Genomic DNA, 21,240 nt, shown 5'->3' on the forward strand with positions numbered 1-21,240 from the left:
GTGAGGAAAACACACAGAACACTAATGAATAACAGCGGTCTAAGTTAGTGGGTGTTGTCAATGTATGTTCTGATTTCTGAGGTCGTTTCAATGAAGAGGTTTGTGGCATAGCATTTATCTACTGATTACCAACATGGGGGCTGTGGAAGGGGGCTGCAACAGTGCTTCACAGCCTGGAAAGTTGTTAGGAAAGATTTCGTAATTGTAGGTAATTTTCCTTCCATGTGGCAACCCCTAAACTTTTTGCTGTTGTTTTTCACCTTGTTCTTGACTTCGCCAGAGAAGTGCAGCCTTCTGCAGCACTCCTCTGGGCTTTCGCTCCTTTCTTACGGGGAAACTGATATGCCCTTAAGACAGTCAGTACCGGGGAACGCTGTTTCCCGTAGTTTCTTTTATCATGTTGCGGCTTTCGTGCAACATGACACAAGAGGGCACTGTAAGCTAAGTTACAGCTCTCTTGGGTCTCTAGCCTTCTACAGGCCCTAGATACTCGTTTAGGATTGTATCTGATCGGTGCAAGTGATTCAGGGACGGGAATGGTGGCAGCGATTGTTTCTTGTGTTTTGAGCTCCTTTTGGCGTTCTAAGCGCGTTTTCCGCGCTTAACCCAAAATGGTGGCCTGGCTCCCAAAATGGCCAGACCTCGAGGCTCCTTTGTCCTGTCCGCTGACCGTCTTGCTCCCTTCACCTTCCCCAGGTCGAGCCGACCCGGGGCCTTCCTTATTTGGGCATGTACTTTCCCGCGAAACACGGATGCTTTTGCGGGCTTCTACATGTCTTGTGTGTGCCTCCAGGATGTGGGCTGGGATGTCTGGTCCCAATACACATCCTGGGTGCCAGAGAGTCTAGGGTGGTGTGAATTCCTGGGACCACCGTGGTCCGTGATTGGTCCACGAATGGTGTGAGTGTTGATGAGCGGATCTCCCATTGGGTCCCCTCCGTTTTGGCGCGAAGGGAACCGTGGATAAGAGGGGGCTGGAAACACCACTACCATGTCGATCTCCTGAGTTCTCACGAACGAAGGAATACAGGAGCCAAGTATCCTGCAACCAAGAGGCTGGACCGAGGAATCGCTGGTGACCCGCTGAAGGACTTCTCCTCTGCACTGCTTTTGCCTTGTGAAACCCTTTTCACCTTTGATCGAGCCAGTACTGGTACTTCGACCCTTGGAATAGCGGGAACAGCTATTCTCAGCATCTTCACCATCTCCTGTCAGTAAGCCTTCGGAAGCGTCTCTGGGCCATCCAGCTGACTGACCAGCTTACACGGGGGTCTTGCTCTGTAACCGCCGCCAGGTTGTGTAGTATTTCGAGTCCTTGTCACTCTCACACGCTTCGTACACTTGGCGTTCCCAGGTCTGAAGTGAGCAGTGTACATTTGGCTCAGATACACACGGCCGCTCCGTTGCCCTGCTGTGGTAACAAACTGTGCGGGTTTCTTCGATTGGGACGTCTTTTTACTCAACACGACGACGAGGCGTTCCCTGCTCTTCTGAACATGCCAGCTGCTGAAACTGACGCGGAGAAGCCTGGGTCTGCTTGCATCGGGGACCGGTGAGTAGCATAGCTAGGATCTGGTCGCCCTCCTGCAGGAGCCCATTGCCTTTCCCCGCTGTGTCAAACAGCACCCTTTTCCGTACTCGCGCTCTGCTTCTGCTCACTCTGGAGGCTGCGCTTGAGTCGCGGAACTTGTTCTTCTTCTTTTGTGCACTAAACTGAACTGCCTGATTTCCCTCGAAGAGCTTCTCCTTTTGCCCGTTGGCACCAGCGCGTGCAGTTACTTTGTGAGCACAAGACTCCACTCTTCGCAGGGCTCGGACTTCCATCTAGTTAGGTGCCTCTGAAGGCGAACTGGGTCTAAGCATTATTTCGCACTGCCTGTTTTCCCTCCCTTTTAGGTGGACTACACATTTCGTGCATATAACGCTTGAGACTTGTTGTATTTGTATATATATTGTGTTGATATGGTATGTGTTGGTTTACTATCGTTATATTGTGATTTTCTCGCTACGGTCATTGTTTTAAAGGCCTTGAAATAAATGTGTATATATTTTTAACATAACTGTTTGGAGTAGTTTGTAAGTGATCTTGCTTTGTGTGCTCATTGCAGGCTTTCAGTCATCCTCACCCCTCTTGAGACCTAGTCTTGATCGCCGCGATCGCTACCTTGATTAGTCTGGCTCGTCCAGAGGTTACCCTGTTCCAAGTAATTAGGTTGGCCTTCTGAACTTCTGCGCCACCAGGACAGAGTTCAGAAACCCGTCTGATTTATTTGCTATTATTGTTCTGTAATATGAGGCATTTGCTGTCTTGAAGAGGGTGCAGTTCTCAAGGCGATTCTGCTTTTGCTTTTATGCTTGATGGTCTCTGCTAGGCAGATGATGCATTTGGTGTCAAAGATCTCCACAGAACATATGTGAATTTGGTGCGCTATGGCTCTGCTTCAGTGGCATATGGTCACCTACACTAATGGCTGTGTTGTGTTTAAAAGTCTAGAGGAGGCAGTGGCCCTCTGGCCTCTATGGCATCAGTTGCGGAAGTCCTTGAAAGAGCAGCGGGCGATGTAGGTGGGTGGCTGCGGTCCATGGTTGATGGGTACCATGAGAAGTATTGGGCTAGTGGCATGATTCATGCAACCATCTCCCAGAGCAGGGAGGAGGACAGGGCAAGGTTGAGGGTGTTAGCCCTTTGGTCTCTCATGTACTGTGATAAGCGGTTTCTGAACCTTGGAAGTTTTTAACCGTAGGTTGTAGAGATTTCAGCCTCCTTGTGTTGCAACCTACAGTCCTACAGCAGCATCAAAGGACTGGAAGCCAGGCAGAGCAGAGCAATGCAGCCAGAAGCGCCGCCATGCTGCCACTTTCACCTTCTATTGCTCACGCCTTTGTTCTCTTTTCCTCACAGGCCTCAACTCCGGTCTTCGGTGGCGTCCTCGCCCTGATCAATGACCACCGATTGCAGAAGGGGCTTCGCCCTCTGGGCTTCTTGAATCCAGCGCTGTACAAACTGCAGGCCAACGGGAGCAGCAGCGCCCTCTTCGATGTAAGTCACGCCGAGGCAAGAGGTTTGGCGAAGAGTGTGGAAGGTGGATGCTGAGAAGGAATGCATGACACTAAGAGAAGTGGCCAAGGCTTGCAATGGAGACAGGGTAGAGATGTGATCATTGGCTTATCAACGAAAGCGGCATAACCTTTGGCACCCGAGTGATCACATGGACACTATATTAGAACCCAAAGTCTGGAATCTAAAACAATTAACCCATGAGTATGTGTAGGAGGCTGAATTTACGTTTCCCATCTAGCCCCTTTTCATAAATCGACCCTTTCCGGTCAATGCGTATAAAACCTAGACCGCTACTTTAGTCATAGTAACGTCTAACGTCGGAGGAAGCGTCTGGAACGCTTTCTTGAAGCCCCGCTATACGTGCTACACTGTCGACACCATCTTATCTCTAACTTTCCATGCCCTCCCAATGCAATTAGCAATGGGAAATTGCACCGGTCGGGGTAAGTTGCAAAGGGCCCCCAGCAGTGCTTACTGCACCTCTCTAATCTCCTGCAACTGCAGTAGAGGCTTCCCAGGAATTGCAATCTCTTGCACTCCCCCAATGCAATCACAAAGGCTCGTCCTTTTTCCACAGACCCAGTGATCTATTCCAAATATAAGGTTTGACTTTTTTGTCTTCGCCGTGGACTCGATATACTACTAAGAGTCCATAATGTATTTAAGGTAATAAAGGACAACCTGTGGTTGACCCAGGACCTACCGAGGATGTCATCTTCCAGAAGGCCCCAAAAGGGACCCTGGAGATATTTCCTGTTCATCTGCCAATTGCAGTCAGGGCGTAAACCCTGAGCTCATTCCACCCAAATTGCATCAATACCCCTATTATTATATATATTGTGCATTTGTAAGGCGCTTATACAGCAGGAAATTGAGTTTCAAAGCGCCCACAGGGCAGAGAGGGAACATGGGACAAAGACAATAGAATACAATAATGAACAGGATAAATGTGGTCCTACTAGGCCTTGTGAGCATTCGGATCGTGCAAGTGCCGAGAGAGAGAATGGACAAGGAGGTGGTGGGGGTGGGGTGGGATAAGTGCCAGGAACTTCCCCGGAATGGCAAATGCCAGGCAGTAAGTTGCCGGGAACCGTTAAGTGCTTGGCAGAGGTCACATAGTAAAGAGTGGTCATCTTCCGATATAATAAGTGCAGTCCTTTGAGGGAACACAGGCCATTGGGTGCCCAAGGGCCAGTGCTGGGAGTGAGAGGGGCTGAAAGCGATTGGCCGGAAGGCCAGGACCCAGAGGACACATAAGGACCAATGCCTCGAATCTCAGCGACTGAGGGGTTTAGCACATGAGGGGAAAGGAGAAGGAGGAGGTCAAGAGGAAAGTCTTGAGGCACTTCCAGAATTTGAGGGGATCCAGCTCAAGACGGAAAGGAAGGGGAAGGCTGTTCCAGAGGAGGGAGCCAGCTGAGGAAAGAGGTTGGCCTCCAGCTTGCTGCTTACAGAAGCACTTGACAGACAGAGAGTTGGGACCAGAGAAAACGTAAAGACGTGAAGGGAGAGTATTTGGTGAGAGCAAGTTGTAGATGGCGTGATCCCCGGCCTCGGACAGCCTTATGGAAGATGCAGAGGGATTTGAATTTGCTTCTTGCAGCGACCGGGGAGCAAGTGGAGAGATTTTCGGGCTGGAGAGATGCGGTCCCTTGGCTTGAGGCCAAGGATAAGTCTCGCAGCCCTATTCTGGATAAGCTTTAGGGGGCGGAGAGAGGAAGAGGGTAGATTAAGGAAGAGGCTGTTGCAGTAGTCCAGCCTGGAGAGGACCAGGGCTCTATAGACATTGAGCTTCTGGGGAAAAGTGAGGAAAGGAAGGATGCCTCTGAGGAGGTGGAGTTGGAAGTGGGCCTTCTTGGCAAGGGCCGTGATGTGACAGATGAAAGAAAGTGAGAAGTTGAAGATGACTCAGAGGTTTCTGGCTTCAGATGAAGGGGGTGGGGGGGGCAATAGAGGGTGGCCAGAGGGAAGTGGGAGCAGGAATCCCGATAGGAAAGAACTCAGTCCTGATGGCATTGAGGCAGAGATCATTAGAGGCACAACAGGACTGTATAGCAGAATGGCAGTCAGGAATGGTAAAGGAAGTAGCAGGAGTGTCAGAGGGAAGGTTGAAGAAGAGTTGGGTGACATCTGCATAACACTGGAAGTGGGGGGGGAGTGGAAATAAGGTGAGCAAGTGGAGTGAGATATACGTTAAAGAGCCAGGGTGAGAGGTTGGAGCCCTATGGGATGCCACAGGTAGAGGTAGAGGTGGGAGAGGAGACAGAGCCCAAGATAACCTGTAACAGCCTCCTTGAAACTTGAGGAGCACCATCTCCGGTTCCGGAAGCACCTCAAGACCTTCCTCTTTGCTTCTGCTTTCTCTCCTCCTCTCCCCTGCTGAAATCCTGGCTGAAACTGTACTGGTCACCTGGCTACCCTCTGATCTCGGGCCCAGGTCCCCTCCCCTGCCAGTTGCACACCTGCACTGCCTCCCGGACAACACTGTATTCCTACATTCCCCTACCAGCTCTTGACACTTGATGTCTGCACTTACCCCTGCACTTGCCACAAGCTGGCCGCACTTTTTACCTATTGTTCTTATTTATTTCAATTATTTGTTTTACTGTTGATCCTATGTATTGCACTGCCCCTTCCCCCTCGCACTTTTCCCTTTCCCCCACTTCCCTGCACTTGTGCGATCTCAATGTCACTTGGCCTAATAAGATAATTGTATTGGTCTTCCCGCTGTTCCCCCCCTTGCCTCGTCGTGCCTTGAAACACTTGTGTATAGTCACGTTATAAATGCCATATCATATCATGGACGGATGGACGGTCGGTGAGGAAGGAGGTCAGCCAGTCCTGTGCCCGCTCCGAGATATCTAGGATATCGTGGAGCCATTTTATGAGGATGGAGTGGTTGACCGTATCAAATGCAGAGGAGGGATCAAGTAGAAGGAGAACAGCAGGAGAGTTGGAGTCCAGAGATGCAAGCAGGTCTTCACAGGTGTTCAGGAGAGCAGTTTCCGTGTCTCTAGATGCTTGCAACCCAGACTGATGGTCGTGTAGGCAGCAAACCAGCTCATGCATTATGTTGAGTCAGTTGTGGGAGGACAAATTTCTCCAGGAGTTTACCAATGAAGGGGATATAGAGATGGGGCGATAGCCGGACATGAGGGGGTCGGCAGAAGGCTTTTTAGGAGGGGGTCACAAGAGAGTGCTTCAGGGAAGAGGTGAAAGACACAGTAGCAAGGGAGTGATTGCAGAAATCAGCAAGTGCAGGGGCAAGGGAGCCAATGTTGTCCTTAAAAGTTCTGGAAGAACAGGGTCGTTCTGTTTGGAGGAGACCTTCATAGAGCGGACTACCCTAGAGAGCTCAGCTGATGTGATGGGAGAGAAGGAGGAGATGAAGGCTGAGGGTGGATGGGAAGACAAGGGCGGCAGGGGGCTGGGAGGGGAGAGGGTGCTCAGGATGTCCTGAGTTTTTGCAGTGAAGTGGGTGGCCAGTGCAGTGCACAGGGCCAGAGAGGGAAGATGCATGGTAGAGACTGCGGAGGGATTGGCTAGTTCCTTGCAGATTTTAAAGAGTTCAGCAGTTTGTTAGAAGCTCCAGAGACGCGGGCTTGGATGTGAGCTCTCTTCTTGGAGCGAATGGAGATACAATATTGCATTTGGAGAAGGCGACAGGCCAGTTTGTCACAGGATGAGCTTGAGGTCTGCCACTTCCGTTCTGCAGCTCTGCACTTGCGCTTCAGGACTTCTAGATCAGAACTGTACCAAGTGTTATGCTTGGTGGCATGTTTCAGGCGAATCCTCACGACTGGGAAAAGGATATCAAGTGTGTTGGTGATGGCGAGGTGGAGGTTGCTAAGTGCAACATCAGTGGTAGAGTCTGCAATGGGAAGAGAGGCGGGGGTGAAGGTAGATACGAAGGCAGCAGCTGACACTTTTTTCATCGGGCGAATGTCCGAGAATGAGGTTGGCCGAGCTGAAGGATGTGAGGTCAGGGGGCTGAGGGGGCCCAGGCGAGAGGAGAGGAGGGAGTGGTCTGACTAGGAGAGAGGGGTGACGAGAGAGGGGGAGAGCAGAAGATCAGTGTGGATGAAGGCATCAAGAGTTTGTCCAGCCAAGTAGGTAAGAACAGAGGGGAGGATGAAGAGGGGGAGCGAGGTGCAAAGGTCGCGGAAGAGAGTGGTAACCGTGATTGAGGAGTCAAGGTGGATGTTGAAGGGACCCGCTCAGCCGGATCAATAGGAGCCTTGAGCCTATGGATGTTTTTGATGGTGGGCATCTTGAGGTTGAGCTGCGTGTCAACTGCGTATTGATGGATGTGAATTTTGTATGGCACGAGGAGGGTTCCAAGTGGTTCCATGTAAAGATTGAAGGTCATGCGGCTGGGGAGAGGATGGATCCTTGAGGGACTCCACAATGGATAGTTAGAGTTGGTGATTGGAGGAATCCTTTTATACAAACGGGTGGCAATTAGAAAGGTACTATTTGAGCTAGCTGCAATGTAGATTGTCGGTGAATGTATGGTGGTTTACAATGTCAGATGCTGCTGAGGGGTCAAGGAGAACCAGCAAACAAGGGTGGTCATCAAGGATTTTAAGGACATTGGGCCTCATTACACGGTAGGCGGTAAACCATGGCGCTACTAGCGCCATGGTTCATGCCGGTAATTTGCCGGTACCGCCTTGGTGGAAAGGGGAATTACCACCCCATTCCAAGGTTGGCGGGGCGGTAATTCCCCCTTCCACCATTGCCCTTCCCCATTCCCATTTTTGCCCCATAGGGCAATTTGCGGTACCGTAATTAGCTCCCTGGGTCCCTTTGCGGGTTGGTTTTTAACGCCTGCAAAAAGCAGGCGTTAAATTCCCCAACCCGCAAAGGGACCTCGTAGTAAGGCGGTAAGGATTTAACGGTACCAGTAAAATACCGGTACCGGTAAACCCTTACTGCCTACCGTGTAATGAGGCTCATTGTTGTTTACCTTGATGGTAGTAATTTCTGTGTTGCATCTGCATCTGAAGCCAGATTGGTAGGATTTAAGGAGATTATTTGTTTCGATGTGTTGATGGAGTTGCGTGGATACTGCTTTCTCAAGGATCTTAACTAGGAAGGAAAGATAGGTGATGGCGCAGTATGATATCATATGATAGTTTATTTATATAGCGCCTATACCCAATGTGTTTCAAAGCGCTTCAAGGCAAGGGAGGGAACAAGGGAAAATACAATGACATTCTTACAGGCCATGAACAGTAAGGATGTGAAGTTAACTATTGCACTCGGCCTGACGACATTTCAGATAGTGCAAGAGCTAAGACATAGATAAGGAAGGGAGTGGGAGAGTGGGAAGGAAATGGAAACAGACAGGCGACTACCGTACTAGGCCTGACGACATTTCTGGTAGAGCCGGAGAAGGGGTGCAGAAAGGGAGTTAAGGAACAATACAAACGACTATCGTACTAGGCCTGATGACGTTTCAGATAGTGCTGGTGGGGATGTGGGGAGGAGACAGACGAGGTTGCTATCATACTAGGTCTAGGGACAATTCTGATAGAGTAAGTGCATATAAGAAAGTAAAGGGAGGAGATAGGAAAAGGGGAAAGGGAAAGGATGAGCGAACAGAGAGTAAGCAGTCAAAAGAGTGGAGAAGCAAGAGTGGAGAGTGAATACAATTGCAGAAGTCAGTAGTAACAGATAATGTTGCAAGCCAGGATACAAGATGAAGATGGGAACAGCATGATTCAGGGCCACCATGAGTACAAGATGCAAAGGAAGTCCAGCATGAGAGTTGAGAAAGGGTGACGCACCGTGAATGAATGAAGTCCATAAAAGTCAAATCCAGCATTGGCCACAAGATGGTGATGGTGAAACCAGAATGTATCAGGACAGACTCCTGTGTGCGGGAAGGGGGGCACAAGGGAACAACACGGGGGGACCAGAGAGTGCAGGGATGGCCTGTGGGGACAGAGGGAGTAAACACATGTTGGTACATGCTTACCTGCTGTCTGAGCAGGGGGTTGTGCCCCGGGTCCTCCTGGTCTGAACATTTCCAAACAGGAGTTGCCCTTTTCTTTGTCTGCCCTTCGCTTCAGACGCCCGGGCGAGAGACGCCCTTGATATAAGAGTTAAGAGCAGGAAGGAAGAGGCAGGGCTAAGAAGGTGGGTGGTGCTTAGGCCAGGTGACCAAGACCCACTTGCACCTGCTCCCCATCTGCAACTGAAAAGAGGCTGCAGGGCTCCTTACTCCTTAAGTAGGGACAAAGAGCGGTAGGCAGGAAGGCACCAGGTGGAAGGGGCTTGCTAAGTGGTGAAAAAGAGCGGCAAGCAGGAAGGCACCAAGGGGGCAGGGCTTGCTAAGTGGTGGAAAAGAGCAGCAGGCAGGAAGGCACCAGGTTGGTGGGGCTTAGGCCAGGTGACCTAGATCCACTTGCATCTGCTCCCCATCTGTAAAGGAAAAGAGGCTGGAGGGCTCATTAAGTAGGGAAAAGAGCAGCAAGCAGGAAGGCACCAGGTGGGCAGGGCTTGCTAAGTGGTGAAAAAGAGCGGCAGGCAGGAAGGCACCAGCTGGGCGGGGCTTAGGTCAGGTGGCATACATCCACTTGCACCTGCTCCCCCATCTCAGCAGTTGCTGGAATAGGCGGGGTTACGTGTTGGTTTCTTGTGGGAGTATTTGTCTGGTCCTGAGGATCGAGGGGATGGTGCCTTATTTTAGGGAGCGTTTAATGATCGTTTGGTAAGGGAGGTGTGGAGGCAGAGAGGATATTGTGTGCATACAATATTGCCTTGAGGGATGCTAGTGGGGTCTTCCATAGTGAGTGTCTTGAAGCTTGCCAAGTTAATTGCAGTTTTGCAAGATGGGATGTGTAGTGCGCTGTCAGCTGTAGCATTGTCTATGTGTTGGTGGATCATGCTGATTGAGGAAGAGAGAGTTGATGACAGTGAATATTTCGGTGGAGTGTGGTATAGGTGGCTCATGCAGGGGGTTGATGCAGTGCTTGATAGCTTTGAAGTTGACTCCAATTTCATTGTTGGCCTTGGCTATGGTGTTTTGGTAGTAGTTGGCCTTGGATGTGGTGATCAGTCATCTGTGTGTAGTATGGAGTTCCTTGAGCATGGCGAGGTCGAATGCGATGCAGGATTTTTGTTTTCTGGTGGTGGTGGTTTGTTTGATGAAGTTGAATTCTTGAGCGCACCAGGGTGTGCGGAAGGTTTAGGCTTGAGGGTGCATTGTTTCACAGGGGCATGGTGGTTGATGATGTTCTGTCATGGTGGTTTTAATTTCTTGGAGAAGTGAGTCGCAGTCCTGGTTCCTTGAGGTAGATCAGCCCACGCAAAGTGGAGTTTGGCACGGTCTTGCATGTGAGCCTCCACTTGGAAGTTCTTGAATTATCTGAAGGCTTGTTTGTATGGTTTCCAATGAGTTTGCTTGACTGATGTGGTGTGAATAATGGGAACGGGGATTGACAGATGGTCTGATCAGTCAAGTGGGATTGGGGAGCTGTGATGGAGTGTGGGCAGTGCGGTGACGATGAGGTTGGGGATATTACCTTTTCTTTGAGTTGGGTCTTATGTGTGCTGTGTGAAGAGATCTAGTTTGGCAGATCTTCTTTCATTGACTTGGTTACTGGTTTGCCAGGGATGTTGAAGTTGCTGAGGAAGGTGTTGTTGGCATGTGTGAGAGGCAAGATGGTGACCAAGTCTGTGAATTCTTTAATGAAGGAGGCTGTGTGCTTGGGTGGTCCGTAGGGTGTCCCGCTGTATCTGCAAAGTAAATTACTTAGTGGTAATTTACTTCATGGAAATAACCTCAAATTTTACTTCAAAGTAAAATGGTCTGGAAGGCGGGACATGGGTATTGGCAGTAGGAGTTAGATCCCAGGGTGATTCGAGCACAGGCAGGAAGTGGAGGCAAGGACATGGGTATCGAGGACAGGAGTTAGATCCTAGAATGAGTCGAGCACAGGCAGGAAGTGGAGGCCGGGAAATGGGTACAGAGGGTAGGGGTTAAATCCCAGGGTAGGTAGAGCACCGGAAAGGAAGTGGAGGCTGGGACATCATTATCGAGGACAGGAGTTAGATCCTAGAGTGGGTCGAGCACAGGCAGGAAGTTCAGGCAGTGATATAGGTATCGAGGGTAGGAGTTAGATACTAGGGTGCGGTCGAGCACAGGCAGGAAGTGGAGGCATGGACATGGGTATCAAGGTTAGGAGCTAGATCCCAGGGTGGGTCCTTATTGGACGGGGATGATGAGCTATTCCTTGAATAGTTGCATTTTCAGCTCCTTCCTGGATTGTGGGAGAGGAGCGGCCAGTCTGATGTGGGCTGGTTTGAGGGCCAGTGTTTTAATGCACAACTGAAGAAGGCACCTTGGGGGGCGGTTAAGGGGGTTCCTTTCATACGTCTTCATTTCCAGTACTGGTGATGGGGCCGTACTTATTTAATCAATTCCCAAGTTCTTCTAAAGTTGAAGGCATCCTGGTCTGGTGCTTTGGTAAGTAGTTCACATGGTCTTAATAGTTTCACAGTAGAGAGGGGCGTCTTGGTTAGTGGGAATGAGCCAATTATGGCTCTTTTGTAGTTTGCTTACTATCCCTGTACCTTGCAGTATCTTTGGCTGTGCACTTTTAGCTTCCTCCGAATTCCACACTGAGCTGGTGTTTTATCTGATGATGGAATCTTCAAACTCTTCCGCGTGATTTAGGAATCGGTTTTGCGCCGTGGAATTTGGATGGCGCTCAAGGTCATGATACTCACTATTCTCTTTCTGTCTGTTTCCAGGTCACTGAAGGATGCCACCTCTCCTGCATAGATGATAAAGTGGAAGGTCAGGGGTTCTGTGCCTCTCCGTCTTGGGACCCTGTGAGTGGCTGGGGTACCCCCAACTTCCCGGATCTACTGAAAGCGCTTCTTCCCAAGTGACCTTCATGAAAAGACCTTCTTCTTCTGTGTGAACTGGGGCCTCAGCAATAATCTCAGGGGAAGCGTAAAAGGGCAAGTGCGCAGCCCTAGGCTACTGTCGTCAGCATGTGTCGTTCCTTTAAATCTGCATCCTGCAAGCGATGTCTCATTATCATTGGGGAGGGGGTATGCCCCTGCTCCCATGGCCAACGCCTTAGATCAGGAACACACCCCAATCAAGGTCCTGGCAAGGATCTTCAACTCCACTTAGCTGAAGATTAGCAAAGAGCGTACACCTTCGTCTTCTGAAGCCCGTGAAACTCTGATTCTTCACTCACAACCACAAGACCATCCTCTCTGGAGATCTACCGACAGCGATAATGGCCAGCTGCCATAAAGTGTACATTCACCTTCAGAGCAGAAAGGGTCAGCAGGCCAAGTGCCTGTCATTAGAACATCTACATCATCTACAGGCCCCCCATTGGCTCACGGCAGAGCTGATGAATCATCTACAGTCTCCGCATTGGCTCACGGCAGAGCTGATAAATCATATACAGGCCCCCCATTGGCTCAGGGCAGAGTCGAAATTAACATGTGTTCTCCTCACTACGGTTCACAAAGGCTACTGGTGCTCCAGGCTGCCGTCCTCCTCAAACGAATCCCACAAGATACTCCAAAATAAGACCCAAGAAGCGTGACCAGCAATAACACGGAATTGGTGAAGGCCCACACTGACTCAGGAGCACCCTACTTAACGTTGGGTGCCATGGTGACAAGGTGTGGACAATGCCGATGCCTCCGGCACTGCCACTGGCTTCAACAAGTGCCCACTTGGCCACTAGTATTTGTAAATAGTAGCTCAAGAGTAGAAAGAAACCACTAGAAAACGTGCAAAACGCTCCACAAACGTGTCACACCCCCAGGTGGCAGCCCGCCTGGGAGCATAAGACCCTTTTAGAGAAGTGTGTGTTAATGTTACAAATCTGTTGGACTGGTACAATGGTGGACGCACACGGGTGGCCTTGGCGCACCTCAACATGTGTGACCTCAGATGTGACTGGAAGTCTCTCCTCTCAATGCCCCTGTGTTCTTTGTGTGGTCTGCTTTCAGCCATGATGCTCTCACTCCCCACGTGGCTCTTTCATGGTTGTCTCATGGAAAGATAATGGCGCTTTCTGTATGCTGTGCTGCCTGTGTGTGAAGAACTCTCTTGCCTTTGCTTTTTAGTGCGTTCTCTAGCTCTCTCACACATTTTGGTTTTGAAATAATTCCACTCCTGTTGTGAAAATTGCTCGTATCTGGCTTAGAGTGGCTAAAAATCAGTGTTGGCCGAGTAATACAGTGGTGGTTGGCATCATTAGGAATTTCAGGTGCTGGCGTTGTTAGTCCTGCCACAAGAAGGTTACTAGGCCAGACATTCACTGATCCTTGCTCCTCGAATCCTCCCTTTCCTGCCGCTTCCCGCCTGTTGCCTCAGGGCCGCCTTAAAGGCACAGAGACTCGGAACAGGCGTAGTTTCATTTTTAAGCATTATTTACATAGACAAATGGGCACGTCCATTCAAATTAGGATGTTTTCAAAGATTATTTTAGGAGTTTTGGTGTTTCCTCTTTTACTGATCACTGGTAAACCAAAGGCGCAATGATGGCAAGGCTTGCCTGTTTTAGATTATACGTGTATTTTCTTAGTCACACTGTACAACCCGGAGTACAATATGAATTGTTACATAGTTCCTAAACCACGCGCGTGGAAGGGTTCTCAAATCTTGACTGGTTTGGATTCATAATGTCATCCTGTACTTGTAGGGTTTGCTGGATGACATAGTTAGGGGTTCAGGTGACTGAGTTAAATGAATAACAAAGCTTCAGGTCCTTTCTCATTTCGCATCTGTCCACATTGCCTTCTCTTTTTAAGATCTAGATTTATAAGATTTGTTAGTAAACCTGGAAGGGCTTGAATCATGGTTGGGAAGGTGACTTGAAGCACAATTCTGAGTGGTGTGCTTGGTTGTCTGCATCTCCCGTCTCCATTGGATGAAGAGTGCTTTTGTGTTTTGAAATGGAACAATAGGAAAATAAAAATGTTTTTTAAGTGTGTCAGATTTCTTAGTGTGTTAAGAAACAGCGATTCTGAATTCAGTTTTAATGGAGATCTTCTCCAAATTCCTCATGTTTTGGGATCACTCTTGGTGCAGCCTGGATATGGGAGCCTTGTAGGCATAAAGGTGGCATAAAGGTGGCATAAAGGTGGCACCTGGCGTGACCAGTCAGATCCAGTGCCACTCGGGGAAGCAGCCAATTGCTTCTCCAGTCTTTTGCAACAATGTTTTGCCTGGAGTCTGCATCACTTTTATTTGACGGATCAGCATTGACTCCCGCTAGGATTTCATTTTTCCGCTCGTCGCCACCCAATGGTGATTGATAATTGACTCCTGACAGGCACTGTGCATTTGAAGAACTGAGGGGGCAAGTGCCTTTTTATGCCTGTTTCCCGCTGCTCACTGACCCCTGCGTTTCCTGCGAGACTACGCACCAAGAGTCTGTCTAGAAGCACAGCATGGGATATTATGCCAAGGTGAACACCCCATCTCCTGGCCCATCAAGCTGAGGGAATCTCCTGCACCACAAGCCTTGGAAGCTGCCTCTCATTGCTGCAAAGTTAAACTGGAAAACATGTGGAGGAGGTTTGTTTGCATCAAATCAGCAGCCTTCATCAAGCTTGAAGAGGCAACACGGCGGGGACCTGCGTGATCATTTTCTTTTCCCTTTAAACTCCTCCGATGAGATGGAGGCTTGCGGCCAGGCCGTGCCGACTGGCAAAGCTCCAGCCTTTTGACTCCCACTCCTCCTTTCCCGAGCTGGGCTTAGAAGAGTCTCTCCCAACATTGCACTCTTTTGAACTGGTGTTGGGGTGCGACGAAGAGATCAGCAGAACACAGAAGAGTCAATAGGACGGTGAGGGTAAGGCCTATACCTCCTGGGGGCAGCAAACTGCAAATAATAGCACTCACCATTGTGCCAGTGTCACCATGGGTTAAGTCGATGTAATCCCAGAGTCCAACCTATGGCAATACTGGTCTTCCCCAGCAATCTCACAGTCTCGGGGATATCAAGACATGCTTTCTGCTTCTCCAAACGCCTACCAGCAACTAGTCCTCACTTCCTAAGGGTTTTAGTGTCTCTCTCTCTCTCTCTCTCTCTCTCTCTCTCTCTCTCTCTCTCCCTCTCTCTCCCCTTCTCTTTTTTCCTCTTTCTTTCTCTTTTTCTCTCCCTTTCTTTCCCTTTCTGTCTCTTTCTGTCTCTTTCTTTTTCTTGCATTTTATTCTGTTCTCTCTTTACTTTTATCCCTTTCCTTTCCTCTCTTTCTTATTCTTTTTCTCCTCCTTTCTCTCAACTGTTTCTCTTTCTCCTGCTTTCTCTCTTGCTCCCTTTTGCTTTCTCACTCTATTTTGTTCTCTCAATCTTTCTCTTTCCCTTTCTCTCTTTTGTTATCTTTCTCTCTCTATTTTGTTCTCTCTCTCTTTCTCTCGTTCAGTCTCTTTCTGTCTTTCCCTTTCTCTCTTACGTTATCGCTCCCTTTCTCTCTTCCCTTCTCTCTTTCCCTTCCTCTCTCTTTTATTCCCTCTTTCCCTTTCTCTCTTGCTCCCTCTTACCTGCTCTTTCTCTCTCTGTTTTGCTTTCCCTTTCGCACCCCTCTCTCTCTTTCTCTTTCACTTTCGTTATCTCTCTCTCTCTCTCTCTCTCTCTCTCTCTCTCTCTCTCTCTCTCTCTCTCCTGGGTTTGTATCAGCCTTGGTCATAGATACAATCCTTAGCAGGCTCTTGAGGATAGTCCCTGCTGCTCCTTATCTCCGTCTACTGCCTCCAGGTCTTTAGGCCCAGCCACTTATCCCTGAGCACTGTGCGCTCCCTTGTAGTACCTGCTTCTTCGATGAAGGCTTCCATTGATTATCCTCCAATTTCCGCCTCCTCCTAGGCCGGATCATGTAGTGCCTCTTTTCTATGTTTTCATTTAGATGTTTCAGCTCCCCTACTAATAGTTTCCAGCTGTGTGTGCTTGTCATTCAAAGAAACAATAGAGACCAGCTATGTGGAAAAGATGTGCTCCCTGCTATTTGTGAATGATAAAGCAACTATATTGTTGTCTTTATCAGGATGTTTTCCGTCCTTCCTGCATCCTTACAATTTATTTTTACAATTTATGTCTCTCCGTTACAAGACAATGCAAGTATAAAATATGTCACATGCACAAAACAATACTGTGCCAGCACTGTGCTGTTTTATGTTTTATCCCAACATGTTTCAGTCCCTGAGCAATTGATAGAACTTTCTTCACAGGTATGAACACCTTTCACTTCATAGAGAATGTTTTCATCTGTTTGAAAGCTTTTGTCTGGCCTAATCCAGTCACTAGGGAGCAGACCTTTGTGTCAATCAAATATATGCTTTATTTTGTGCAGCTGTTAGCTGAAGTCAATACTAAAAACAGGATCTTGGGCAGATATCTGCTATGTGTAGACTTATTGCTATATGGGAATGTTGGTCTCCTAAACGGCATGGTGAGGGCAAAAGAAGTAATCTACACATCTTCACGGTGTGAGCCGCAGGAGAAGTTATATGGAGTTCCCGCATAGCAATTACTTTGGCTTACAGGACAACAAATTGGAGCATTGTAAAGGCCTACAAATAATCAACTATGTGAAAGAAATGTTTATGTTGTAAATTTTCTTGTAACAGAGCGTAATATGGCTGCCATGTGATTTTAGTGTTGAAAGATAGAATGCTGTGCAACATTTTCTACTTTGTCAGGATGTTGCATTGAGATAAATTTAGTGCAAGAAAAATTGAAAATGTTCACAATATTTGGGAGCCTGTTCTTCTGTAGTGGGGGTCTCCATTGTCTAGTTGTCTGGCAGAGCCCCCACCCCCACCAGTCAATCAGGTTTCCTCTACTTTTGTCCGTACAAGTATTATTCCCCTCCCAGTATACATAATTATCCCTAATCGCAATGTGAATACTGGCACCTAGCGGCTTACAATCCTTAAATGCCACTGCGAGGTCAGGTGGGAGTGTGACTGTAGCTGAGCGGCTCTGCAACCTCGTGGTGTATACATTTGTCTGGCCTCAGGTGGGAGTGTGACTAGCTGAGCGGCTCTGTAACATCGTGGTGTATGCATTTGGCTGTCCTCTGGTGAGAGTATAACTGTAGCATGGCAGCTCTGCAACCTCATGGTGTATATATTTGACTATCCTCTGGTGGGAGTGTGACTAGCAGAGCGGCTCTGCAACCTTGTGGAGTATACATTTGACTGTCCTCTGCAGACTATGGGAGTATGACTGTAGCGGAGCGGCTCTGCAACCTCCTGGTGTATATATTTGACTGACCTCTGTTGGGGATGTGACTGTAGCTGAGCGGTTCTGTAACCTCATGGTTATACATTTGACTGTCCTCTGGTGGGAGTGTGACTGTAGCGGAGCGGTTCTGCATCCTCGTGGCGTATAGATTTAACTGTCCTCTGGTGGGAGTGTGACTGTAGCTGAACGGCTCTGCAACCTCGTGGTGTGTATATTTGACTGTCCTCTGTTGGGAGTGTGACTGTAGCTGAACGGCTCTGCATCCTCATGGTGTATATATTTGACTGTCCTCTGTTGGGAGTGTGACTGTAGCTGAACGGCTCTGCATCCTCATGGTGTATATATTTGACTGTCCTCTGTTGGGAGTGTGACTGTAGCTGAACGGCTCTGCATCCTCGTGGTGTATATATGTGACTGTTCTCTGGTGGGAGTGTGACTGTAGCTGAACGGCTCTGCAACCTCGTGGTGTATATATTTGACTGTCCTCTGTTGGGAGTGTGACTGTAGCTGAACGGCTCTGCATCCTCATGGTGTATATATTTGCCTGTCCTCTGTTGGGAGTGTGACTGTAGCTGAGCGGCTCTGTAATCTCATGGTGTATACATTTGACTGTCCTCTGGTAGGAGTGTGACTGTAGCGGAGCGGCTCTGCAACCTCGTGGTGTATATATTTGACTGTCCTCTGTTGTGAGTGTGACTGTAGCTGAATGGCTCTGCAACCTCGTGGTGTATACATTTGACTGTCCTCTGGTAGGAGTCTGACTGTAGCGGAGCGTCTTTGCAACCTCGTGGTGTATACACTTGACTGTCCTCTGTTGTGAGTGTGACTGTAGCAGAGCGCCTCTGCAACCTCGTGGTGTATACATTTGACTGTCCTCTGGTGGGAGTGTGACTGTAGCTGAGCGGCTCTGCAACCTCGTGGTGTATACATTTGACTGTCCTCTGGTGGGAGTCTGACTGTAGCGGAGCGGCTCTGCAACCTCGTGGTGTATACACTTGACTGTCCTCTGGTGGGAGTGTGACTGTAGCAGAGCGCCTCTGCAACCTCGTGGTGTATACATTTGACTGTCCTCTGGTGGGAGTGTGACTGTAGCAGAGCGGCTCTGCAACCTCGTGGTGTATACATTTGACTGTTCTCTGGTGGGAGTGTGACTGTAGCAGAGCGGCTCTGCAACCTCGTGGTGTATACATTTGACTGTTCTCTGGTGGGAGTGTGACTGTAGCAGAGCGGCTCTGCAACCTCGTGGTGTATACATTTGACTGTCCTCTGGTGGGGGTGTGACTGTAGCAGAGCGGCATTGCAACCTCGTGGTGTATACATTTGACTGTCCTCTGGTGGGGGTGTGACTGTAGCAGAGCGGCTCTGCAACCTCGTGGTGTATACATTTGACTGTTCTCTGGTGGGAGTGCGACTGTAACTGAGCGGCTCTGCAACCTCGTGGTGTATACATTTGACTGTCCTCTGGTGGGGGTGTGACTGTAGCAGAGCCGCATTGCAACCTCGTGGTGTATACATTTGACTGTCCTCTGGTGGGTGTGTGACTGTAGCAGAGCGGCATTGCAACCTTGTGGTGTATACATTTGACTGCCCTCTGGTGGGGGTGTGACTGTATCAGAGCGGCTCTGCAACCTTGTGGTGTATACATTTGACTGTCCTCTGGTGGGGGTGTGACTGTAGCAGAGCGGCATTGCAACCTTGTGGTGTACACATTTGACTGTCCTCTGGTGGGAGTGTGACTGCAGCAGAGCGGCATTGCAACCTTGTGGTGTATACATTTGACTGTTCTCTGGTGGGAGTGCGACTGTAACTGAGCGGCTCTGCAACCTCGTGTTGTATACATTTGACTGTCCTCTGGTGGGAGTGTGACTGTAGCAGAGCGGCTCTGCAACCTCGTGGTGTATACATTTGACTGTCCTCTGGTGGGGGTGTGACTGTAGCAGAGCGGCATTGCAACCTTGTGGTGTATACATTTGACTGTTCTCTGGTGGGAGTGCGACTGTAACTGAGCGGCTCTGCAACCTCGTGTTGTATACATTTGACTGTCCTCTGGTGGGAGTGTGACTGTAGCAGAGCGGCTCTGCAACCTCGTGGTGTATACATTTGACTGTCCTCTGGTGGGGGTGTGACTGTAGCAGAGCGGCATTGCAACCTTGTTGTATATACATTTGACTGCCCTCTGGTGGGAGTGTGACTGTAGCAGAGCGGCTCTGCAAACTTGTGGTGTACACATTTGACCGTCCTCTGCGGACTGTGGGATTGTTGATCGAAGCAAAGAATCTCTTGATTCTTACTGCAAATCAGTGCTGCTCTTGATGCTGCTCTCGGTGTGGACACCTAGTGGTCTCTGAAGGGAGTGCGAAAGGGAATTGCTGCCTCCCAACCACCATAATCCTTTAGAAATGTGTATTAAAGGCATTTCTTAAATCACTTTTCCCAATATATTGGCTAAAAAAATATTTCTGATGCCGGCTGAGGAAAGCCATCACCCGTGTGTAGAGTAAAATGCCTGTGTGCAACAAAAGAAAGCTTTGCATGCTCCGTCATACCAATGACTTTAGTTGTGGTTATTCATTTGCTGCGGGGCAAACGCTGCGTAGATGCAATGCAGAACATGTTTTATGCCAATGGGAAAGAAGGCTTACCTATGTTACAAAAACCATATATTGCCTATCATAACTTCTGTGGTTGGCAAAAAATGCAGATATGATCTGGTATTTGTCAGGCGGAATACTGGCAACGAAAAGGAGTGTGCCAGAAAACATGCCAAGAGGAGCTTGCAGTACTAGAATGCAGACATGTATGGGCCACGAGGACGCGCCTCTCACAATGTATGTGTCAGGAGAATGAGTGCATCAGAACTGCTGCAGCAATGAGAATGATGATCAGAATTCCATCAGCATCACGTTGCCATGGGAACGGAGCCGGGACAAGTCTTACTCATCCAAAACAAGTCCCTAGGAACAGGCAAGTACTCCCTATCAAAACATGAGTAAAATAAACCCACCCCAACATTAGTGAACAGTGGACCTGCAGCAGCCCAAGCCTCACTTCTAATGTTTCTGGATCAGTGGTGCTAGCAGAGCAGCAGCACAAGAAAGTGCTGTGATAATATTACTGCCTAATCTCAAGAGGAGCTTTGAGGGAAAAGGGAAATCCTTCTTTAATATAAAATGAATTACTAGGTGGAAGGAAGTATTGATTTACAAAAAGGTATCTTTTCTAGAGTTCAAATGTGTTTCTACTTGCCTAAAAGGAATCCCAGTAGCCATGCTAAATTCTTTTGTGCCTCATGAAGAATCCTTTGACACCAAACGTCGGAAATGATGGAGTAAAACGTTATTGTGGAGCACCGCTTGTGACCTGGTCATAGAAAGTGAAATGACGTGGCAAAGAATCTAGCCTGTAGTTGTTTTGCCCACCCTTTGTCACCCCGGCCTGGACACAAGTGATCAAAATAAAAGCCTCGCTGAGGGGTCGTAGGGAGCCCCGTTAAAAATAAATGTAAATTGCAGAACTGTTCAGCGGGATAAACAAAAGGAGTGCTTTTTCCCGCAATGGTCCCTATTCTGCAACTCATCTTAAACTGTTAAACAAGGAGACGATTCTAGAGACTCTAAACACAGAGGTTATGATCACATTGACAGTCCTTCAGCAGCTGAGCACAGTAAGGAATAGTAATCTGAGTTTAGTAGACTGTTGAAAATGGCTCATTTATCCTTCACCGACAAGGAATGTGCTTCTGTGCCCCTCCAATACTAGTAGAATGAAAGGAAGGCTCCCCCAGGGAACTGTAGCAGTTAAGCCTTAAACAGGGATATTTGCATGCTCTGAGAAACCTGAAGGTGTCTGACCCGCTATTCCCCAGAGATCTGTCATCCAGGTACCAGGAGACAGCCTTTTATATTGGATCCAGTTCCTGGGGGTGGACCAGTGGGGGAGGAT

The 21,240-nt window shown here is 48.8% G+C and overlaps 1 protein-coding gene across 1 annotated transcript in view; it reads left to right on the forward strand.

The window, feature by feature from the left end:
- LOC138528640 (tripeptidyl-peptidase 1-like) overlaps positions 1–14,040 on the forward strand; it is a 171,970-nt gene extending 157,930 nt beyond the window's left edge. The window contains exons 12-13 of the mRNA XM_069640459.1: positions 2,903–3,040; positions 11,825–14,040. Coding sequence (XP_069496560.1) covers positions 2,903–3,040; positions 11,825–11,965 — 279 coding nt within the window. The 3' untranslated portion in view covers positions 11,966–14,040. The remainder of the gene's footprint in view (positions 1–2,902; positions 3,041–11,824) is intronic.
- The last annotated feature ends 7,200 nt before the right edge of the window (positions 14,041–21,240 follow it).

The sequence above is a fragment of the Ambystoma mexicanum genome, chromosome 7q (genome assembly GCF_040938575.1).
Source record: "Ambystoma mexicanum isolate Mex_15411 chromosome 7q, UKY_AmexF1_1, whole genome shotgun sequence".
Lineage (NCBI taxonomy): Eukaryota > Metazoa > Chordata > Amphibia > Caudata > Ambystomatidae > Ambystoma > Ambystoma mexicanum.